The sequence below is a fragment of the Cetorhinus maximus genome, chromosome X (assembly GCF_964194155.1).
Source record: "Cetorhinus maximus chromosome X, sCetMax3.hap1.1, whole genome shotgun sequence".
In the NCBI taxonomy this organism is placed as follows: Eukaryota; Metazoa; Chordata; class Chondrichthyes; order Lamniformes; family Cetorhinidae; genus Cetorhinus; species Cetorhinus maximus.
Window position 1 is genome coordinate 578,773 of NC_135917.1, and position 24,817 is coordinate 603,589.

Sequence of the window (24,817 nt, forward strand, 5' to 3'; positions counted from 1 at the left end):
GATTGTACAATGTTCAGCAGCATTTGCAATTCCTCGGTTACTGAAGCAGCCCATGTCCAAATGCAGCAAGACCTGGACAATATCCAGGCTTGGGCTGACAAGTGGCAAGTAACATTCACGCCACACAAGTGCCAGGCAATGACCATCTCCAACAAGAGTGAATCCAACCATTGCCCTTTGATGTTTAATGGCATTACCGTCACTAAATCCCCCACTATCAACACCCTGGAGTTTACCAACGACCAGAATCTGAACTGGATTAACCATATAGATACTGTGGCTACAATAGCAGGGCAGAGGGTAGGAATTGTGCAACGAGTAACTCACCACCTGACTCCCCAAAGCCTGTCCACCATCTACAAGGCACAAGTCAGGAGTGTGATGGAATACTCTCCCCTTGCCTGGATGAGTGCAGCTCCAACAACACTCAAGAAGCTTGACACCACCCAGGACAAAGCAGCCCCGCTTGATTGGCACCACATCCACAAACATTCACTCTCTCCACCACCGTCACACAGTAGCAGCTGTGTGTACCATCTACAAGATGCATTGCAGGAATTCACCAGGGCTCCTTCGACAGCACCTTCCAAACCCATGACCACTACCATCTAGAAGGACAAGGGGCAGCAGATAGATGGGAACACCACCACCTGGAAGTTCCCCTCCAAGTCACTCACCATCCTGACTTGAAAGTGTATCGCCGTTCCAAAATTCTGGAACTCCCTTCCTAACAGCACGGTGGGTGTACCTACACCACATGGACTGCTGTGGTTCAAGAAGGCAGCTCACCACCACCTTCTCAAGGGCAACTAGGGATGGGCAATAAATGCTGGCTCAGCCAGAGATACCCACATCCTATGAATGAATAAAAAAAAAAAATTCCTGTTTTTCTCTCTCTCTCTCTCTCTTATCAATACTACAATAGTCCAGTTGCTCTGAGCTTTCTTGTTTTATGTTTTCTAAGTTCCAGATATGCATCTTACACACTCTCATTGTTGCATCCTAAAATCAACAATAATCATATTGTTGCCTCCTCATTCTTTTCCAGAACCTGAAACTATGGAACTCTGCCCTTCCTCCAATAATCTAGAAGCTTTAAAATCCAAGCTTGACAGTCTCTATTCCCTACTCCCTGACTTGCTTTAATTTTTACTCTCTCCCATCTCAATTGTGTCCTGTACTTTGGCCCTTGGTCCTTCATCTAGCTATCTTAATAATAATGTGGCTATGCTTAAAATGCTGTTCATTATCAGTTTGTGATTGTGCTAGCCAAAAGGCAATTAAGTACAAGGCAAAACACATTTCATTGGCTTTGTTCAAACATGCCTTGTTAGTAGAGAAGGTCTGACAGTCCTCTTATATCCAAACAAATGTTGTGTAACCTGTCAAAACTTGGATAGCCAGGGGGTGAAGGATAGAATTTTGGAGCCTAGTCTTTATTAATTTACAAGCTTTTAGTTACAGAGACACACACTGCATTCTGTGCACTGCAACTAAAGATTTTGTAGCCCTTCTGAATATGATGACTTGGTATCAGTTGCACTGAATTGTAGGGAGTTTTGTGCTATTCACTTGCCATAATTTCTCCTGGAGGTACTTTGGATCTCTGATTATGTCTGCACAAATGTATTTTGTAGTTGCAACAAACATTATAATTTTACAGAAAAACTTGCATTTTTTTGACTCCTCTCGGCTGTCTTCGACTTGTGCACCATTTGTTGGCCAAGAAAGCTTTCAACTTCCCCCCCCCAGGTCTCCTCCAATGTTGCTGTGAATCTGACTGTTGGAAAGTTGGTGAAAATGTTTAAGTAATTTGACCTCTGATTTCTTTTCTTTCCCACCCTTGTAAGAAAGTGCTTGTTGGCCTGTGCTCAACACCTATTGCTGAGTCATGGTCAAGATCAGGAGCACTCCACATTGGGAAGCCTGAATGAGGAATCTCATACACTGGTCATAGATGTTGAATTTTGGCTTTTTTGCGACAGCATATGAAAGAAAAACATTTGGATCTTTTAAAGTGCCTATCACATCTCTGAAACATCTTAAACCACTTGACATAGAATGGACTATTTTTTGAAGTGCAGTAACTGTTGTGATGCGAATAACTGATTATTCATTGTATTGATGTTTGTGGAGTATTGATAAGTGTGAGATTGGTACACCGGAACCACCTTGTGCATAGCACAAACAATGATGAGATAGTTAATCAATTAATCTTTTTGATGGTGTTGGTTGTGGGAGAAGTGTTGACCAGGATACAAGGAGAAGCTTTAAAATCCACGGTGGTGGAAAGGGCCCTCAAGCGTGTCCGGCCCATCTCCCGCGCATCCGCCCTCATACCTTCCTCTCCCTCCCAGAACCATGATAGGGTCCCCCTTGTCCTCACTTATCACCCCACCAGCCTCCGCATTCAAAGGATCATCCTCCGCCATTTCCGCCAACTCCAGCATGATGCCACCACCAAACACATCTTCCCTTCACCCCCCTGGCGGCATTCCGCAGGGATCGTTCCCTCTGGGACACCCTGGTCCACTCCTCCATCACCCCCTACACCTCAACCCCCTCCCACGGCACCTTCCCATGCAACAGTAGAAGGTGCAACACCTGCCCCTTTACTTCCCCTCTCCTCACCGTCCAAGGGCCCAAACACTCTTTTCAAGTGAAGCAGCATTTCACTTGCACTTCCCTCAATTTAGTCTACTGCATTCGTTGATCCCAATGCGGTTTCCTCTACATTGGAGAGACCAAACGCAGACTGGGTGACCGCTTTGCAGAACACCTTTGGTCTGTCCGCAAGCATTACCCAGACCTCCCTGTCGCTTGCCATTTCAACACTCTACCCTGCTCTCATGCCCACATGTCCCTCCTTGGCTTGCTGCAATGTTCCAGTGAAGCTCAACGCAAACTGGAGGAACAGCACCTCATCTTCCGACTAGGCACTTTACAGCCTTCCGGACTGAATATTGAGTTCAACAATTTTAGATCATGAATTCTCTCCTCCATCCCCACCCCCTTTCCGATCCTCCCCCCCCCCCCCCCCCCCCCCCCCCAACACACACACACACACACACACACTTATATTTCACCTCTTTTCTATTTTTACTTAGTTCTGTTGAAGAGTCATACGGACTCGAAATGTTAACTGTGCTCCTCTCCGCAGCTGCTGCCAGACCTGCTGAGTTTTTCCAGGTGTTTTTATTTTTGTACAAGGAGAATTCCTGCTTTTCTTTGAATGGGATCGTTTACATTCATTGAACCCTCTGGAATAGACAAAGAGGCTACGTATCTTTGCAAAAATGTAATGAACAGCGGGGGTGGGGGGGCGGGGTTGGCTGCAAAAAGTAAGAGCGGTACATATAGAATAATAAATAGCAAGGAAGTGAAATCCTCAACCTAAATCATGAGTGGCAATTACGTAAATGTCAAATAAAATGTGAATGTCTGTTACACACTTCTTATGAATGCTCTCAGGCATGTTTTTACTTTTGTAAAATCAGTGTTTTATTTCTCTTTTTAACTGTCAGTGTGCTTTGCTATTTGATAGTCTCTTGATCAAAAGCAGATCTTAACTCTTTTTTTTCAAAATTCAAGTCCTTAAAGAAAATCAAACGCTCGGACCGCAGAGGAACAGAATCGGTGACTGAGGAAAAGTTTGCTGTTCTGTTTTCTTCTGAACTCAGCATTACAGGCAGTGAAATGAAATACCACGTTCAGGTATCTGAGCATTTGTTACCAACAGTACCTCACAAGTGGTAGGATGAGATTTTTCAAAAGAATTCTGGACAGTCTTCAAGCTGCTTCTTGTATATTTTTTTGTTCTTGTAAGCACCTTCACATCCTGCGCCAATTCATTTTGAAGAGGGCAAGTGAACAGACCTGCCTTAGGCTGTGTAAATACCACTCTATAACTGCTTGTTAGAATTTCAGTCGTCAAATTGCATAGCTTTTTTCCCTTCCCTTTAACTCAGCCGAAATTTAAAGACACGCCATGGGATAACATTTTGTCACATCAGTGGGCTCTGCCACCACCCCTAATGTGCAAAAGACAATTCATCTGCACTGTACAGTAATCCAACATTTACATTTATTCACACACGACTAGAAAACTGAGGAAGGAAGTTAAAAAATCATAAGTTACACTTTGTTGGAAATCAAGTAGGATTTTCATTTCTGGGTCCCAATCCTGCCATCGGGATGAAATGCAGGTTGGGAACCCAAAAATACCAGTGGCAGGACCTAGAGGGAGATTTTGAAGGAACCGGCCAATGCCCCCTCTGGGAGTCTGGTCCAATTTAAGGACAGAGAGTGGGCTCCTGAGTCTGGAGCACCAATAGGAGACTGAGGTATAAGCTGCTGAAGTACATGGAGAGATGCAAGGGTACCTCCTTTCCCAGTCGCCGGTCAGAAAGGGAGTGAATAAGAAGGGCCAAAAGGGTGAGGGGGCCCCCCCACAGTAATGGGTACTGCTGCTATTATGGCCAATTTTTGGAGGGGTACTTTCCACATTGAGTGGAGCCTCTGGCTCTGACATCTACCCAACCTGTCGCTGGGGGGGCTGCCACCATTTCATGACCAGCCTCCTGACGTAACAGATACCCTGTACACCAGCTGGGAAATCCAGTCAGCATTGGGAGAGTGCCCAAGGGACTTAATTGGTTACCTGTTAAGGCTGGGTGAGTAACCATTTTGGTTGTCACCCCAACTCCTGCATAATCCTGTGGAGGCGGAAACATGTCGTGGGACCAGCCTGACACGATTCCCTTCTGTTTTCAAGCCCATTCCACGGGACATTGCCAGAATTCTGGGGCTGAAATTTCAATGAATGTTGAGGTTCCAGCCCCCTGCACAATGTCTCACAAATGCAGTCTTTATTATTTAGAAAAAAATTTGGTGGGGGTTGGGAAGGAAATTACAGAACAATCTCAAGTGAACTATCAAAAACCCAAATATGTCTTTGATTAAATTCGTGAAGTAGGTAATCCATCCAACGACGTGCAGTGCTGTGACTTGGCTGTCCGACTTGGACTTGTAAAGCTGCAAGATATATGCAAGATGAAAGTAGTAAAATGCTGTAAGAATGATCATGCAAATATTTGAGTGATCCATGAGATCTTCCTTATCTCCTACTGATATTGGCCCTGAACCAAACATAGAACCAGTTCACAAATTGTTACCACGTCTGTACCAGGATACAGACATGATGATTAGAAGTTTTGAATCTGTGATTTTCTTCAATTTAGTTGTCTAACTCAGAATAGTCTGCACGGAGGAACCACAAAGGGCTTGTTTCTGTTGAGGCGGCGGTGGCCCAAACAATAGGCTGGAAAGCCAGTGTCAACTCCTGGCTTGACCATTTGAAGGAGCCCCAGCTGGATTTTATGTCCATCTTGCAATTAGTGAGCTGCTACTGGGGCTTCTGTACTTGGATGAGTGCCCGCTTCCAAGAGCTGTCGGCCAATTGGAGGGCCAGTGGTTCTCGAGAGCCAGCACTGCCACCACAACTAATGGCCACTGCTGGGACTGCACCCAGCTGAGAGAATATTGATGGACGCCAGCCTCATGAGAGAAGGGGCTGTGTGGCTGTGGGTCATTGCCACTGGGAGGGGGAGCACAGATGCCTGATTAGGAGGACCCGACCCCCTCCCCGCTCCCCGCCCCCCCACAGCCCACCCACCTCAAGCCCACAGGGAGGTCGCTAGGGTCCACCAGGCAGTCTCCCCACATTGCAGAAGGCTTCCCCCACCACTAAAATGCTAGAGGCAGCAAGAAGAGGCCCTTAATTGGCCGCTTAAGTGGTGCAATTAGCTTTGGGCAGGAGGGCTGCCCTCCAAGTTCTCTGCTGCTGGCAGAATTCCATGGTGGCAGGAAGGTGATGGGTACTCCACCTCCCTCCCGGCCTCCCAGTTCACTCCTGAAGGCCACGTAAAATTCAGTCCCGAGCATGCAGAGGACTGTTGCTTCCCAATAGGAAGAAAAGAGAATAAAATTGTCAAATTGGTTGTCCTGAAGTGCCCTTGCACACCTTTTTAAGCAATTTTACATTTGGCACCTGTAGTTTGTGCAGTGGAAGAATGATATTCATGCACTGATTTTTTTCCATGATTATTACTAAAACTTGCTTCCTTATCTAGATGACAGATCTCTTTTGTGTATGATTTTTTTTATTGCAAAAATATACTTATAAAATATCTGGAAGAACATTACGGAACAATTCAAAATGGCCATCACCAAAACGTGCAATCATATTCCAGTTTTCCACATAGATCATGAGGTGCTTCAATACAATCAATGAACATTACAGACATTTCAACATGGTCATTACCAACAGTCAGTGCAATGGTATTCAAGTTACTGACATAGATCATGTTGCATTCTGAGGTGCTTCAATACAATTATAATACAATTAGTATTCACTACATACATTTATTGTGAGTCATACAGCCCGAGGGGTCTAAACAATTCCCAGCCCTTTGGTGCACTATGGCAGAAAGGTCTTAGACAGCGACCTTTCCCCATCTTGGAGCACGATGTATGATTCTGTCATTGGAATAAGAGAGCAAGTTTTAGCAGTGTAAACATGGGGAGCTAGCACCCAGATGTCATTCTCCACTTACCACAACAAGGTAAGTGAGGAGAGAATTAGCACCCCAGCCTCCCTTATTACCTTGCTTTGGATTCTGGTGGCATCAGCCTCCTGTCCAATTTTCCACTGGCCATTGCGTCATCCCCACTGGCTTTTGGGTGAGAGACAGTCCAGAGGAATGTACATGAGTCTTGGGAGTTAAAATTACATCATGATTGGCTGTCTACAGGAGTTTCCTGCCCTAAGCCCATCCTGAATTAAAATTTGGGCCCTAGATTCTAGACCTAGATCTAGATATGGGAGTGCATTGAGACTTTCATATGGCCAAATAAAGTTAGTAAGTTTACTTTTGTTCTGTTGCAGGCCACATCACTGCCTATTGTAGTAATTGTTCACGGCAGTCAAGACAACAATGCTACTGCTACAATCTTGTGGGACAATGCATTCTCTGAAATCGTAAGTATGTTTAACTCAATGTTTTTAACGTGGTGCAGAGCAAGATGGGTGATTGATGCTTGGCTTTGGCAGTACTCTGCATTTTATAAATTTTTCCTTTTCTAAAAATAGCTATTAAGTGCACTTTGTGGCATGTCACTGAGTTATGTTGCAAGGAGGCATCAGTTTTGATATGCAAGCTGATCAGTGCCTGAGGGTTCCACTGTTACCTCTTGTCTTTTACCCTATCGCAGACGTTCCTTTTGTCCCTACCCCTTGATCAAATGAAGAGTGCAGGAGAGTATTCCAGGAGCAGCAGCAGGCAAATCTAAAAATGAGGTGTCAACCTGGTGAAGCTATAACACCGGACTACTTGCGTACCAGACAGCATAAGCAACAAGTGATAGACAGAGCTAAGCAATCCCACAACCAACGGATCAGATCTAAGCTCTGTAGTCCTGCCACATCCAGTCGTGAATGGTGGTGGACAATTAAACAACTCACTGGAGGAGGAGGCTCCACAAATATCCCCATCCTCAATGATGGAGGAGCCCAGCATAGCAGTGCAAAAGATAAGGCTGAAGCATTTGCAACAATCTTCAGCCAGAGGTGCCAAATGGATGATCCATCTCGGCCTCTTCTAGAGGTTCCCAGACCCCAGATGCCAGTCTTCAGCCAATTCAATTCACTCCACGTGATAGCTAGAAACAGCTGAAGGCACTCACTGGATACTGCAAAGTCTACGGGCCCTGACAATATTCCAACAATAATACTGAAGACCTGTGCTCCAGAACTTGCCGCGCCCCTAGTCAAGCTGTTCCAGTACAGCTACAACACTTGCATCTACCTAGCTATGTGGAAAATTGCCCAGGTATGTCCTCTACACGAAAAGCAGGACAAATCCAACCCTGCCAATTACTGCCCCATCAGTCTACTCGATCATCAGTAAAGTAATGAAAGGCGTCATCAACAGTGCTACCAAGCGGCACTTGCTTAGCAATAGCCTGCTCAATGATGCCCAGTTTGGGTTCCGCCAGGACCACTCAGCTCCTGACCTCATTACAGCCTTGGTTCAAACATGGACAAAAGAGCTGAACTCCCAAAGTGAGGTGAGAGTGACTGCCCTTGACATCAAGGCAGTATTTGACTGGGTATGGTGTCAAGGTGCCCTAGTAAAACTGGAGTCAATGGGAATCGGGGAAAACTCTCCACTGGTTGGAGTCATACCTAGCACAAAGGAAGGTGGTTGTGGTTGTTGGAGGTCAGTCATCTCGGCTGCAGGAGATCACTGCAGGAGTTCCTCAGGGTAGTGTCCTAGGCCCAACCGTCTTCAACTGCTTCATCAATGACCTTCCTTCCATCTCGACCTGCTGAGTTTTTCCAGCATTTTCTGTTTTTATTGCCGATTTCCAGCATCCACGGTATTCTGCTTTTTGATCTAGAATCCTGTGTTCTTTTCCTTTTTGTGCAGGAAAGATTGCCGTTCCATGTACCAGATAGAGTATCATGGTCTCAAATGTGTGAAACACTCAATATGAAGTTTATGTCGGAGGTACAGTCAACACAGGGCTTATGCAAAGAGCATTTTGTCTTCCTGGCACAGAAAATATTTGACGAGCAGAGCTACAGCATTGAGGACTTCACCAACCGGATGGTCTCTTGGTCTCAGTTTAACAAGGTAAACATGAAATATACTCATTCAAACAATTTTTTAATATTCATGGGGTGTGGGCTTCGCTGGCTGGGCCAGCATTTATTGCCCATCCCTAGTTGCCCTTGAGAAGGTGGTGAGCTGCCTTCTTGAACCGCTGAAGTCCATGTGGTGTAGGTACACCCACAGTGCTGTCAAGGAGGGAGTTCCAGGATTTTGACCCAGCGACAGTGAAGGAACGGTGATATATTTCCAAGTCAGGATGGTGAGTGACTTGGAGGGGAACTTCCAGCTGGTGGTGTTCCCATCTATCTGCTGCCCTTGTCCCTCTAGATAGTAGAGGTTGTGGGTTTGGAAGGTGCTGTTGAAGCCTTGGTGAATTCCTGCAGTGTAGCTTGTAGATGGTGTACACTGCTGCAACTGTGCAACTTAGCTAAAGACAGAGTTGTTACGCAGCAGCCCTGTTTTGATATAGCATTATGTTGTTCCTGGAGTAGCATGACAATGGATTGCTACATGAAATTAATATTAATTTTCTCTCCTCCCTCTCCCTCTCGAATACTTGGCTTTATTAATGTACTACCACTTTGCTGAGACGAGTCAATTATTCAATACTGAGTAAATATTCCATCTCACCAAAAATGTAGTTTACCATTTGAGCGAAAATTGTAGATTACATGGCGCCTGCTGCATTGAACTTTCCACTTGCCATGTGTTTTAGGGCTGGTATGTAGCACTGGAACAGAAATTCTTATTTTGCCCAGTTGGTTTCCTCCTTCATTTGAGAGCAAATTGTAACAGCTCCTCCCCACCAACCCCCACCACCACCAAGATAGGAGGTGGGGAAGGTTAAGTGACAGGTGGGGGTCTGTTTTGTATTTCCACAGCCATTCCACCCCATTCCCCGCCCACTATTATTAGTCATCTGTCTTCAGCCAAAGGAAGGCAGAGGAGCTGGCCCAAATTTAAATGGCAGGGTTGCATCCTAATAATGTAATTGGCATGACTGAATTTACATCCAGGATGTAAATTTATAATCCTAGCAAGTCTGGTAATTGAGATTATTATACGATCATTTTTATATTCTTACAGGAAAACCTACCTGGAAGAACCTTCACTTTCTGGCAGTGGTTTGATGGTGTGATGGAGCTTACCAAGAAGCACCTGAAGGATTACTGGAATAATGGGTAAGAATCTTAACCCCTCTATAAACTAATCTACATGAGCTGATTGAGGGCCCTGTGTGTGCAGGTGGCCCTGCAGACGCTTATTTTGTAGTACTTCCCTCAAACTCCTCCTCCTTTGTTTCAAATACGTGCAAGTATCGTCCTTTAGATATATTGATGAATGGATTGGAGCATCAGATTGTATTGGTATTCAAAGCCACATCCCCCAGAGAGGTGAAGAAATGGATTTGAACCTCATTCTGTCTCTCTACTGATCAAATATGAATGTTACAACGTACTGTAATATGGCTCAATCAGGGTCAGCCTTTCTTGTTTTCGAAATATAAAATTGGATTTTCATGTTGAGTTGAACATAAATGCAATATTGTAGACAGATGGGATAACACATCTAATAAAAGCCTGCTGGATAAAGTTCCAGACTAACTTTTTTGAGAATCACTGGATGTCGAGAATAGTAACTGTGTCTGGTTCAGCTGCTGATATTCAAATATGGAAATATTGAGAGTTATGACATTGTGGCAGCAGAGTTTTTCCACCTGCATACAACATTATAAACTAGTATGGGCACAACATATTGAAGGATTGCCAGCCTCGGCTGCTTACTGCCACTCTGATCCTGGGAAAGGATTTGCTGAGGAGGCCATTCACTCTCCTTCCTTTTTCATTTGCAGGTTGATCCTCGGTTTTGTAAGTAAGCAGTACGCTAACAGACTGCTTAATCAACGAGTGAATGGGACCTTTCTGCTGCGATTCAGTGACTCTGAAATTGGAGGGATTACAATAGCATGGATTGATGATTCTGAGAAAGGTATCACTTTCTGCTTGCAATGTTTACATACATTTTTAATTTTTCTAAGAAGATTTATCTATTGGAGAACTTTTGGATATATTTACCCAATAATTTATAATATTGGGTCCTCCATTCAATGTACTGCAAGTAAAACAAAAGTAAGTACAAAGTACATAGTGGAACTCCCGATGATTTAGTTTATTCGGACATTTTGAAATTCACGTTTCTAATTAAATTAGAAGTCTCAGGAATCCAGAAGAGAACATGGGCCTTGATAACGAGGTACAAAATGTTCATGAGAGGTGTAATGGCAAACTGGGGGCAGTACTGAATGGAACCGTCTAGTCTCCCCATCCTCAACTGACTCCCTGTGTCTCAGTGCATCAATTTCAAAATCCTTGTCTTCAAATTTTCCATGGCCTCATCCTCACGAGCATTTCTTCAAACTCCTCCTCCAGCCCTATATCTCTGCCATTCCAACTCTGTCTGCTGTGTATCCTCCTCTCTCTCCTATTGGTGGCCAAGCTTTCAAGCATTTTACCCCTCTCTTTGCCCTTCGTAAACCCCATGCTACATCTCTTTCCACCTTTAGAAACCGTCTTAAAAGTTACTTTTTCAACAGTGCTTGCATCAGTCATTTTCCCTAACCTCTTATGTCTCCAACTGTGAAGCACTACATAAATGAATGTTCCTGTTGTTTCTAGTCTCACTAAGGATCTAGGTATTTATGGGTGTTCAAAATGCAGCTATGTATTATAGTGTGAGAATTAGGGCCAGCTTGCTTACCTTCAGATGAGATTCAGACCCCTGCACTCTCCGTGCTAGGATGTAAAAACCCATGAAACAAAATATTTTTGAACCAGTGATGAACTTTTTTTGTTTAACTTCAACTCTTTCCTGTTTTTGATTCTATTTATATTGCTGATCGGTGTAGTTCCTAAAAAAAAACATAGCAGCAGCAGCAGCATTGCATGATCTGGATTATAGAAATATTTCATTCAAATCAAAACCTTTTTGTCTATTTTTGACTGTATGCATGCCTTAACTTGCGTTTTGCCAAGTGTTGAACTGTACAGACAACTATGTGAAGTTTTTTTTCTCCTCCTATTTATGCATTGTTTCAGCCTGATTGTTTGTTTGTGTTTTCATGTTGCAGGTGGCAGACAGGTATACAATGTTCAGCCTTTCACCACAAAGGATTTAACTATTCGATCACTGGGAGATCGTGTCCGAGATATTGAACGCCTGCTTTACCTGTATCCCAGCAGACCCAAAGATGAAGCATTCAAAAAGTACTACACAAGTAGGTACCAAGAATCTTGCGTTAAATTACATACAGCTGGGCTGCAAAGCACTAATTAATTTATTATGTTATTATTTTCTTTTAAGTGAGTCTTTCTTCACCGATTCAGAGAGTAACTCTTTCGAGTTATCAACAGATCGCATGTAACTCTTTCGAGTACATTCACAGTTCTTGGTTTCCGGGAGTGGGACATGAACCCACAACCTTCTGATTCAAAGGCGAGGGTGCTATGAACTGAGCCACAGCTGACACCTCATTATGTTATTATAGTGCAGGGCAACAGGGCTGTTTTGAATGATGTAGAATAGGAGGTGCTGAATTTGTTGCAAGCTCTGCATCTCCCATCAGTGATATCAAAGTGCTGGTTAGCAAAGATCTGATGGGTAGTTACTCTTTGCTATTAAATTTTGAGGGGGCAATTTTTGTCTGATGCATTAATTGGATGGGAACAAGAGTTAAATCACCAATCTTCAACAGGCCCAAGGTTGGGCCTCATGAGCATGTATCCAGCAAGCTGTGCATGCCAAACAGATCCTCTGAAGCAGTTTGCTGGTGAGCAGAAAAACAGCCAGCTGTTGCACTAAGATAAAAGCAAAATACTGCGGATGCTGGAAATCTGAAACAAAAACAGAAAATGCTGGAAAAACTCAGCAGGTCTAACAGCATCTGTGGAGAGAAAAAAAACAGTTAACGTTTTGAGTTCTTATGACTCTTCTTCAGACTCTTCTTGCTAAGCTCTGAAAAAGAGAATCATATGGACTCGAAATGTTAACTTTTTTCTCTCTCTCCAAAAATGCGGCTTTTCCAGCAATTTCTGTTTTTGTTTCAGCTGTTGCACTAAGTTGGTTGATAGCCCAGGCCTTGTGGAGGAAGTGGAAGAGGAAGCAAAAAGAAATTCTAACACAATTTTGGAGAAGCTTGCGGTAGTCCCTTGAAGGATCACTGCGCGGGAGCAATAGGCAGGACAGGCATAGCGCACATTCCATGCTGTATTGGCATGGGGTCTTGCAACGGGCTTGGGACCCCAATTTAAATATTGAAACAGGCAGGAGTGGTGGCCACCCAATTCAAGTCCCACTTGAAAATTAGGCCAGGGTGCCTTGGGTGACCAATGGGTGGCACTTGTTTCTCTTTAAGTATGTTTGCTTACTGCTCTGTAAATGAGGCAGTAAGTGCATGAAAATTGCCCCCTAAATTTCCCAAGCAGCCAGTTCATTCTCAATTTGCAGTGCACTGGGTTTAAATCTGAAGCCAGTGTGAAACTATCTCCTCAGATTCATTTAAAAAAAGAGAAATGACCTATTTTTAGAAAAAGTACTCCATACACTAGAACATAAATGAAAAATGCCTTCTGTTGCTGGGCCTGCGTGTATAGTGACTAATGCTTGATTTCTCACCCTGTTCTTCTTTAGTAATTATCCCTGTTCATGACCAAAAATTAAGTTTTGTGCTGTCTGTACTAGTCACATTTGTGGCTTATAATAACAATCAGCAGAGATGGGAGGTGGCAGAGACATGACTTAAATCGATATTGCTAACTGTTATGGAAATTATTTTTTGTCAGGTAAGATTTGAGGGATTTGGAGCTAAGGCAGATAAATGGGGTTGAGATACAGATCAACCATGTTCTAACTGAATCACCGAACAGATCTGAGGGGCTGAATGGGCTCCGCCTGTTCCTGTGTTCCAAAATTAATTTGAATTTCTACCGAGTGTAATTTAAAGCATGTAATTTAACATACCTCCCTGACCAGGGTGTCTAGAACAACATTTCAGTGATGAATATTTAAAAATCTTGAAAGACATTTGGCCTTTGTTATTGAAAATATTCAGGAGAACAACCAGGAGTTTGTTTTATTTCCCACAGAGGAAGTGAAGGGAAAAGATGGGTATCTCCATGCCGGAGTAAAGACTACAGTGAATGGGTAAGTGAGCACAGACACATGGAGCCTATACCTGGTAGAAAACACTAACAGACTATAAGGTCACTTATCTGAATGTGCACTCATGCTGGGTAACTTTATCCACTGGGAGGGCGTGCTGGGAAATTATGGATGCACTTCCCATGATTTTCCATCTCTTAACCATCTACCACCTCTGACTAAACTCACTTACCCATATTTACAGTCACCCCCTTAACCCTACCATCTCCTATGGTCTCAATCATTGACAAGGGAATCTCTGACCACTTCCTTGTATCTCTCACCACCCACATCTCCCTACCCTCTTCCAACTGCACTTCCTGCTGTTCCTGTCCCTGGAATAAGCTCTTCCTGCAAGTCACTTACAGCTGCCTAATCTTTGGCCCTCCTTTGTGCCATGATCCTGTTGCAGCTGTCCATTTGCTAAACTGCTCCCTCACTTAGGCCTTTGACCTTGTCTTCCATCCGAGTAGCTCACTGTGGTATGGACACAAGTTGTTTTTGCTCTTCCATCATTCTTCTATTCTCTGGTACAAAACCTTCACCTTAAACTCCTCTCCCCTGTACCCTTATCTCCAACGAGTGCAAGGACATACCTTTCCCCAAATTGCTACTGAACTGCTGACCACCTAACTTCCCTTCCTGGCCTCCATGCTAACTGATATTGTAAATTGCTCCTTCTGCTGAGATACTCTACCCCTTCCTTTCCACACTGCCATTGTTGTGCCCACTCAAAAATCCCACACTCAACCTTTTCTGTCCTAGCAAACTACTGCCACATCTCCAATCTCCTTTTTGCCTCTAAAGTCCTTGCACATGTTGTTATCCCAAATCCACGTTTAATTTTTTTCAATTGGGTTTCAGCCCCTACCATATCACCAAAATGACCTTGAGCAGAATTACCAATGACTTTGTGTCACTGTGACTTTGATGGGTTATCCCCTTCAAACTCTCTGCAGCCTTTGACACAGTGAATCATGCCATTTGCCTCCAATGTTTCTCCTCCATTGTTCACCTTGGGTGGGACTGTCTTCACTTGTTTCCAGTCATATCCATCTGATTGGTAAAGAATGACTTATCCTCCCACCTCCACACCAACCCTTTAGGTCTCCCTTCTCCCTCCTCCTAAATGTACAACCCTCCTGTCAATTAAACTCTGTTCCTCCAACTCTGGCTTCTTTTACATTCCTTCCCCAAACCATTGGGGCAGTTCATTTAACTGTTCCTGTTGCCCTGTCTCCCCTAGATCTGTTTCCAAACCCACAACAAAGACCTGATCCAGCCTTGCATGGTAAATAAACACTTGAGTCAATTTTAATTTGGGGTGGGCATCATAGGAATGTAGGAACAGGAGTAGACTGAGCCTGTTCCGCTATTCAGTTAGATCATGGCCAATCTGTACCTAGACTCCATTTGACTGCCTTTTCTCTGTATCTCTCAATCCTCTAATGGAACAAAAATCTATCAGTCTCAATCTTGAAATCTCCAATTATCCCCCAGCATTTGCAGCTTTTTAGAGGAGAGAGTTTCAAATTCCCATCACCCTTCGTATGAAAAAGCACTTCCTGGCATCACTCCTGAACACCTTAGCTCTGAAATTTTAAGATTATGCCCCCTTGTTCTGTATTACCCCCACCAAAGGAAATGGTTTAACTTGATTTACCTTATCAAATCGCTTCACTATCGTAAACACCTTGACCAGCCCTCAACCCTGCAGCCTTCTAAATGCAGGGCAATGCAAGCCACGTTAATATAGGAAGATGGTAGACACCATGCGTTAGAACTCGGATAGCTAGGCCGTGAAGGATAGAACACTAGAGCCTAGTCTTTATGCACTTAAAAGCTTTTACCAAGGGACACACACAAGCATATTGTGCAACTCCAAAACACCAACCCCTTTTTCAGTCTGCTCTTATATATGAGCACAGGTGAGTCTTTGATTAATACCCACACCTCCATACAATTGATATACCATGTACCAGATTAAAGCTGGGTTCTATGTAAGAAATAGGTAGACGGAAGTGATTCAAGGCTGCAATCTAACCTGGAGGTTCAAATGACTGTTATAAATAACTATTAATAGCATCATCTGAACTCTTCAATGAAATTGCTGGCTCATGATCACTCCAAAGCTGTTCACTGTTCTTCTCCGTTGCAAGCATGCAGCAGGTGTAGTCAACAGCAAGGTGCAATTAATATCATCCCTTGTGAATATCACCATAACTTACTTGCCACTTTGCTGGGCATAAGCCTTATTTGCACAGATGCTGACTGTATCACACTGCAATTCAGGATGTCTATTCTGTCTCCTTTGGTTGGGTCAGCGGCCAGATATGCAGTGTGCAAAATGCTCATAGTTTTTGCATTTTATTTCAGTGAACAAACACAAGTGGTGGCACAACCCATGGTCCCTTCGCCAGTATCTCAGTCTTGTGTGTGTACTACGCCTGAAATGCCAGGATGGCCACAGGTCCCATGCAACCCGAATAACATCAACTACGATAAGTAAGTGTAGAAGTTGTTTTTAATAACTGATGTTACCCAATTTAATCTTGAATTTCTGTTCCCACCACATGTATTTTTCTTAATTATTTGCCCCCTTTCGTGCTAACTCTCTCCATTGTCTTGTACTACTCCTCCTCTTCCTTCCCCTCAAACAAATTCGCTCTCCCACTTGCACTGGTGTCTGCTACCTTGCCATCATTTTTAGGCGCCATAATCTGAGGGATGGAAGTCCTGCCTCCAGCCTATTAAAGGTCAGTAGCCCATTAAATGGCTGCGGGGCAGCCATTGTTCCCCTGGGTGGGCTCCGGTCTCTCCTCTCTCTGCATGCCACTCGTGCCCTGCCACCCGCACCCCGCCCCCCCCCCCCCCCCGCCAACGACATTTTAGTTAGGGGTACAGGGGCTATGGTGCCAATGTTGTCACCAGTACTCTAAATTCAGAATGAAATACGAACAGGTCACAGAAATGTGCTATAAATGGTATATGAAAGTGATTGGTAAAAGTGCAGGATCTCCTGTTAGAATACATAGTTTTGTGAGATTGTTCAGCAGAGGATATTTTCCATTTAACAGCAATCTTTACTTACAAGCTATCTACTGTCATCTGCACCTTTTTAAGGTTTAATTAAATCACGGCCAGGTTAAAATATAACTTTTATCTCGTCTTCTAACAGGGGAGATGCTACAGTTACCTCTTCCATTTCATTACCTCCTAATATGATGACAACCATGAACCAGGGTGAAGACTTTCCAAATGCAATTCAGCAGTCAGTTCTGTTTCTAAAGCTTTAGCTTTGGCCTGTGACAGTATTGGATTAAGTTTCCGCCCCCCACCCCCCACAGTTAAGAACCTTGAATCTCATTTATGAACTTTGTAACTTGCTCTGATATTAATGTAACACATTGAGCTGAGTTTTCCTCTGCAATCCTGCCTGATATGGGCAATGAGGCTATGCTTTTCTACCTCAAGCTCCATTTCCTTCCCTGCACCTCTGCCGGATTTCTGAAGGCAAAGGAAGATATCTTTCTTAGGGGGCCTCTCCCTCCAATTGCATGCACCTACCTTTGTTAGCTACTAGTTTTGTATGCCAACTATTTTAGGGCTTTTCTGCTCTTGTAATGGTGCTTGTCTCCTTGCCTGCTCCAGTATCACTGTCCAATTTTGGTTGGCATTGGTAGGCACCTTCTTGGTTCCAGGAATCCTGCCCTACGTGTTAAGTGACCCTTGACTCTGGAAAGTGGGTCAGGCAGCAGCATTAGAGTGACAGCAGAAATTCTCCCTGCCACCACTCGAACTCCGAGGGAAATCCAGTCCCATGTTTTTGACTCAGCATACTAATAGTCTCGTGAAAGTGGTTCTGCAGTATATTGAAGGCTGCTTTGAATTTGCCCTGATATTGCAGGGCAGATTCAATGCACTGTCAGCACTGTGGAAACATCACTTGTGCAAAATCACCCAGGTGCTATTGCTAAAAGGTTGCATTACTTTCTGGCCACAGACCTTCCCAAATGTCAACACTAGGTTGTACAGACCAACATTGCTGGGCAGCACAAACAGACCAAGACCCCAGCTCATCTGCAACCAAAACAAAATACTGGCATATAGTGTGTCTCGCTGACAGAGTTTTGTCTAGCAGTGCTTATTGGAAACTCGTTTCATGATCTTATTGCCTCCAGAGGCAACTCCAAACATGGGTCTAGAACATAGTTGACACCATACCTGTTTGAAAGACCACATACGTGCCCACAAATTCTGCATTGGAAGTGCACCCACCATATTGGTAAAAGTGTCCATGTCCACTGGAGGTCACTAATAAAAATCTCTTTTTTTTCCAAAAGAAATACACGCTTCAATGTGGAGTAGGGGTGCTCCTTTAGCAGTGTCAAAGACTGTTATCGGTTCCCGCTCACCACTCCCCCTCCCAGCAGTGGCCTGAAATTTTCATGCATCTCACCAAGTGAGCTTACTTAAATGAGAGGCAAGGCCCAGTGGACCTACCTGTTCCTTCGCAGGGATTGTTCCCTGTGTCCTGTTTGTGTCTGCAGGCTGACTCTGTCCAATTTAACCACTGTGGTGTCAAAAGAGTTAAGGGTAGTGGATTTTTGCTAAACTATTGATCTAGATTCTCTTTCCCCTACCCTTCCAGGTAATTTAACAACTAAACATAGCTACTTAAGTTTGAAACAGCTTTCTAACACTCGCCATAAGGTAACTGGCCTTCCAACTGGAACTGTCATGTTTCGCAGGTTAGCTCTGGAAACATGACCTGTTGTTCAGCCTTTCTCCTTTGTCCCCTCCCTTTTCCTTCCACTGTTCATTGATTCAGATTGTTGCAGGTATATTAATGTTTTTTGCTCATTTTTCAATTGACTATCTTGCAGGAATATTTTTGTTTGAATAGTGTTTTATCATTCATGGTCACTTTCTGGGAGGAGTTCAGAATGCCTTGGAAAAATGAAATTCTTTGTCACTCTTATTAAGCTGCCTATGTTATTCTTGAAGTAGTTTTCAATTTTCTTTCTCTCGCTCTCTCTCTCTCTTCCCCTCCCCCCCCCCCCGCAAGCCTTTCCAGGACACAGTTTTGTAGGTGCACAAAATGCCCTTATAACTCACCCCAAGTGGCTATTCTTCATGTAAGAGCCTAGACTAAGTGCCATCAAGTACTTGTTCTGTGGAGAGCACCATATTAAGCCCAGCCATGTCCTCACCCATGTAGATAAGCTATCCTGCAGGGTTCACTGGATATTGACTTAATTGATCACAAAATTGTGATCAATTAACAGTTCAGACCAACTATCAATCCTGAAACTCTCCTGGTTTGTATGGTTTGATATCACACAAGATATTATTACCTACTAAGCAACCAAGGGAACCCAATGCCTCTCTTTCACTGCTTATTAGGATACACAGGCAGCTAGAGTAACTCTTTCTCCCCCCCAACCCCTTTTGAAGTATCTAACTTCTGTTGACATCTCCCCATAATTTTATGCCCAAGATCATGAACCCAGTATGGGTAATCATAAGCATAAGCCAATAGTTTATATAGAGTGCCACAATATATTGTAGCATTTTTGAAGATTAAGTAGGGGTTATACTCTCCTTAAAGCTTCCAGCTTGTCTTGTTACATGACCTGACTAACATTTTCTTTTTCTTTGGAGAAGCAGCCATCTCATTAATCCATATAGAACTGAGAATGATATGGAAGTGAACTTTGAAGATGATCAGCAGTTTGTAAGAGGGTAAGCCAGATTAATGTATTTAGACCCTTGCTTTTTGTTGTTGGTAAGATCCCCACATCCACCGCCATAAACATTTCACTCCCTCCACCACTGATGCACAGTAGCAGCAGTGTGTGTACAGTCTACAAGTTGCACTGCAGCAACTCCCCAAGACTCCTTTTGACAGCACCTTCCAAACCCACGACCACTACCATCTAGAAGGACAAGGGCAGCAGACACATGGGAACGCCACCACCTGGAAGCTCCCCTCCCAGCCACTCACCATCCTGACTTGGAAATAAATCGGCCGTTCCTTCACTGTCACTGGGTCAAAATCCTGGAACTCCCTCCTAACAGCACTGTGGGTGTACCTACACCACACGGGATTGCAGCAGCTCAAGAAGGCAGCTCACCACCACCTTCTCAAGGGGCAATTAGGGATGGGCAATAAATGCTGGCTTAGCCAGCGACGCCCACATCCCATGAATGATTTTTTTTTAAAAAGGACACAAAGTATTGAAAGTTAGGACAAGAAAATGTTACCATACATGTTGTATTGACTATTATACTTGAGTCAGAAGGTTCTGAGTTTGAGTCCTGTCCCAGAACTTGAGCAAATGATCTAGGCTGACTTTCAATGCAACACTAAGGGAATGGGAATTCTTATAATAGATTTTATGGCACCTTTTTTTTATTTTTGAAGAGATTTCTCCCAGTGTCCTGTGTATAAAGCACTTTCAGATGATTTTGCAGACCCAGCTCCATGTCTACTTTGGCCAAAAGGGTAAGGGATTCGTACAGGTGACAAGTTGACCTAGTTCCCATAGCTAGGGTGAAAAGAGATCACTGTGGCAAAACCCAGTCTCTTCTACTGGAGAAAACACCTATGGAAAGATAATGCATGGGTTCTACTCGCAGCTGAAGAAGCACCTAGTGGGGCAGCCCCCATCCTGAGGGCCCACTACACCCATCCTTCTATCCCCACATCATGCCCAAGTGAAGGCAGTCGAGCACAGATCCACTGATTCCGCAAAAAAAACACTTATGCATAATAAGAAAAGCAAAATACTGCTGCTGCTGGAAATCCAAAATTAAAAACAGAAAATGCTGGAAAAACTCAGCAAGTCTGGCAGCATTTATGGAGTGAAAAACACAGTTAACATCTTGAGTCCAATATGACTCTTCTCCTGAACCTACGCATAACCATCTATGCATTACTAGCAACCACATTGTTCAAAACCAACAAGCGTACAGTGCACCCCCACTCAACTTTGACCTAAGCATTCAGCCAAGGAACAGCCCTACCCTATTATTGGGCAGTGCCACTCAAATATGCACAACTGTGTGAGAGCCTCATTGCATCTTGAGGTTCTATGTGATGAATTGTGATTCAACAAACTTTACATAGCTCAGTAAAACCAAAGTAAGATTATTTATTAATTTCAATAGTAAATATAACTTGTAACTGGAATATGTGAAAACGTTTATTTTAAATCTTACTGCATGACTTCACTTTTAAAAACAGCAGTGTCACATCCTGATCTTTTTTTTTATCTCTTAGTGTGGAGAACATTCCTGTACCCTCTGAAGTAGAGCTGAATGCGCTCCTGAGCATGAACACAATGGATATGTCTCTCATAAATTCGACTGAGTTTTGAAATGTCTGAATGTTTAGGAAAGAGCATTCTCAAGTGCCAAGTTATGCAGGAGGCTTGTGTCACAAAAAGAGCTCAATTACATCAGTTGTTGAGCTTTGAACTAAGATTTCTGTTCACTCGATTATGCAATTTGCTGTACAAACTGCAAAATTTGCTGTAAACCCAATTTAACCGACTGTTAATAGACAATTTTCTTCTCTTTCCCTGTAAGGGAAATGTCTACCTCTGATTGGTGGTGTCTGGTGCCACAGAAAAGTTCAGGCCACCTCAATTTCAGCAGCATTATGTTTGGAGATGCTGAGTGGAGGGCAGGCACTTTTGTTCAAATCTGTGGCCGAAGAAAAGCAGTTGGTATGTTTGGGCACCTTGTGCATTTAAAATTGAAATGAAATTGAACATAAACTTTCTTAGTATGGGAAACTTAGTTCAGTTAAATCTAGTTAAAGCCAATATTTTCATGAATTCAATTAGAGATATCAGGTGAATTTAGCCCGGAATAAAGTGAACAAGTTTGTAAGACTGAGAATTTGCTCAATGAACTGAGAAGAAGCTGTGGTTTCCATGCTGTGATTTTTTTGTTTGTTGGTAGCCAAGACGAGCTGATGTGTTGTTTTATAGCATCTATCAAACCTTCATGACAGTCTGCTGATGGCTTAAACATATTTCTGCAAAAGAATTGAATTAAATAATGTAAATAACACACAGTGGAAATTTAGTACTTAATTCAAATTATCAAGACAATCAAAGCAATGTAATAATATCTCGTAGCCTGGAATAGTCACCCATCTATTGACAACATACACTGGCACAAAGAAGCTTTATTTTCTAATTCAATATTTAAAGAATGTTGTATGCCTGCAATGAAACAAAAATCCAAAATTTCAAATTTCCCTGTGTATTTTTAAGAAGTTAATAATCTACAAATTTGACAATAGTAGTAAATTGACAGACCCACTCAGAGGCCACAGGACAGCTAGTGTGGGGAAACTGGTGCAGTTGGTGGAGTGGAACGTATTTTATAGAAGATGTACTGCAGAAGATGGAGGCAATGGCTGTAGCCGTATAAAAATTACAACGGTTGCAATTTCAACATCGGTAGGATGCAAGAACCAATGTTTTTTAGGGAAGCTATTTTAAGAGATGAGGGAGCCATTTAAAATCACTGCACTAAATGGATCTTTCAGCAGACTTGTGGTAAGGTTTACAATGTAATATACGTTTGCTTTGCCAGGCTATTCAATTGGTTAATGAAAATATCTATACAGTTGTACAGATTTTAACAAGTGCCATATTGGAACAGGCTGCAAGGATTATTTTACTATTGTAAATTATGAACTTAATCTCTAAGTGATAAAAGTATTGCACCAGACTTGTGATCAAAGTTATAACTCATAGAATCGGGAGAGTAGTGGCATGGACTTGAAATTAGCTGGGTGACAGGAATTTGAGAATAGTGGTTAATGGTGTTTTTCAGACTGGAGGAAGGTTTGTACTAGAGTTTCCCAGGATTCGGTGTTAGGACCCTTGCTCTTCTTGAAATATATTAATGATCTAGACCTTGGGGTACAGGGCACAGTTTCAAAATTTGCAGATAATACAAACCTTGGAAGCATTGTGAACAGTGAGGAGGATAGTGTAGAATTTCAAAAAGACGTAATCAGGTTGGTGGAATGGGCAGATGAAATTTAATGCAGAGAAGTGTGAAGTGATTCATTTTGCTAGGAAGAACATGGAGAGACAATATAAATTAAACGGTACAATTCTAAAGTGGGTGCAGGAGCAGAGAGACCTGGGTGTATATGTGCATAAAATCATTGAAGGTGGCAGGACAGGTTGGGAGAGCAGTTAATAAGCCTATGATGCTGTATGTTTTTATTAATAGGGCATAGAGTACAAGAGCAAGGAGGCTATGATAAACTTGTATAGAACACTGGTTCGGCCTCTGCTAAAGTATTGTGTCCAGTTCTGGGTGCCACAGTTTTTAGGAAGGGTGTGAAGGCTTTAAAGAGGGTGCAGAAAAGATTCACGAGAATTGTCCCAGGGATGGGGAACTTCGGTTACTTATAGATTGGAGAGGTTTGGGACTGTTCTCCTTGGAGAAGAGAAGGCTGAGGGAGATTTGATAGAGGTGTTCAGAATCACGAGGGGACTGAACAGAGTAGATAGGGAAAAACTGTTCCCATTGGTGGAAGGATAGAGAACAAGAGGGCACAGACTTAAGGTAATTGACGAAAGAAGCAATGAAGACATGAGGAAAAACTTTTTCACACAGTGAGTGGTTAGGATCTGGAATACAGTGAGTGTGGTAGAGATGGATTCAATTGAGGTAATTAAAAAGGAATTGGATTATTATCTGAAAAGGAAGAATGTGCAGGGTTACGGGGAGAAGGCCTATGGGGAGTGCGGCACTAGATAAAGCGCTCCTTCGGAGAGTCAGAGCAGACATAATGGGGTGAATGGCCTCCTTCTGTGCTGTAACCATTCTGTGATTCTGTAAAATAAAGAATTTATTTGGTTAATGTAATTTTCACACAAATCAAGAACATGATGCACAGATCATGAAATACAAAAATGACTCATCAATCCCACTCCTCCCAATATCCCCGTACATTCTACCCTATCATGAACTCTGCCCACCCATTTAACCTCCTTCCACACACCATATAATCTCTAATCCTATCATTGATGGACTCTACCCACCCATTTAATCTAGTGAGGGAAAGTTCTGTATATCCTCACTGATCTTCAAGGGTAATCCAAACCAGAATATACACCCATCTTCACATTTTAGCTATTCAAACTTGACTTGCTGCCCTCCACAGGGAACATTCCCTTCCCCTCTTCCCTCCATTGTCTCAGTCTATACCTATTTATGTAAACTAGAGTCTGGTGAAAAAGCATGATCTACAAATGGCCTGTTTCTATTTGCACTGTTACATTAGCTTATAAGAGTTGGCATGCTTCAATTTGACTTCCTAGAATGCTGCCCTCTACAGACTCCATGGAGGTAACTCCTTGATTGACTTCTACTTGCATGATATATAGTATAGTATCACAGTTTTTGTAATCCTCTATACATATTATGAAATCATAACCCTGAATGGAATTTTGTGGGGCTTGACCCTATACAGTCATATAAACTAGGTGCTTTTTCACTTTATCATTAATGCAGTTTGGCTGTAGCTTGATTTCTGTATTCGTGACGTGGCTCATTCTATTTTGATTTTCCATTTGCACTCACTGTTTAAGGCACAGAAATTATTCTTACAAAGTGAATGCTACCAGCCTGTATAAAGGCTGAAATAAAAGTCCTAATATTAGATAATGCAACATGTCCGTCTTATTTATCCTCAGATTTAAAGAAAAATTCCCACCCCTCTATTTTTCTCCTCGTTTTACCTCTGAAAATGCTGACTCTTTCGCTGGGATAGAGATCCATTTGTTTAAATTTCCATTAGAAAGAAAGAATGTGCATATATAGAGCACCTTTCACAACCTCGATGTCGTAAAGTGCTTTAAGCAATGAATTACTCTTGAAATGAAATGGCAACCAATTTGTGCACA

General features: G+C 42.9%; 1 protein-coding gene across 8 annotated transcripts in view; it reads left to right on the top strand.

Annotated features, from left to right (window-relative positions):
• LOC144672768 (signal transducer and activator of transcription 5B-like) overlaps positions 1-24,567 on the top strand; it is a 186,138-nt gene extending 161,571 nt beyond the window's left edge. For 7 of the 8 annotated variants that reach the window (XM_078534746.1, XM_078534748.1, XM_078534742.1 and 4 more), the window contains exons 11-21: positions 3,592-3,714; positions 6,947-7,039; positions 8,490-8,696; positions 9,762-9,856; positions 10,528-10,664; positions 11,803-11,949; positions 13,817-13,874; positions 16,248-16,376; positions 17,050-17,142; positions 19,539-19,616; positions 21,157-24,567. In XM_078534746.1, coding sequence (XP_078390872.1) covers positions 3,592-3,714; positions 6,947-7,039; positions 8,490-8,696; positions 9,762-9,856; positions 10,528-10,664; positions 11,803-11,949; positions 13,817-13,874; positions 16,248-16,376; positions 17,050-17,142; positions 19,539-19,616; positions 21,157-21,253 — 1,257 coding nt within the window. In that variant the 3' untranslated portion in view covers positions 21,254-24,567. The remainder of the gene's footprint in view (positions 1-3,591; positions 3,715-6,946; positions 7,040-8,489; positions 8,697-9,761; positions 9,857-10,527; positions 10,665-11,802; positions 11,950-13,816; positions 13,875-16,247; positions 16,377-17,049; positions 17,143-19,538; positions 19,617-21,156) is intronic. The other variant, XM_078534750.1, reaches the window with a different exon arrangement.
• The last annotated feature ends 250 nt before the right edge of the window (positions 24,568-24,817 follow it).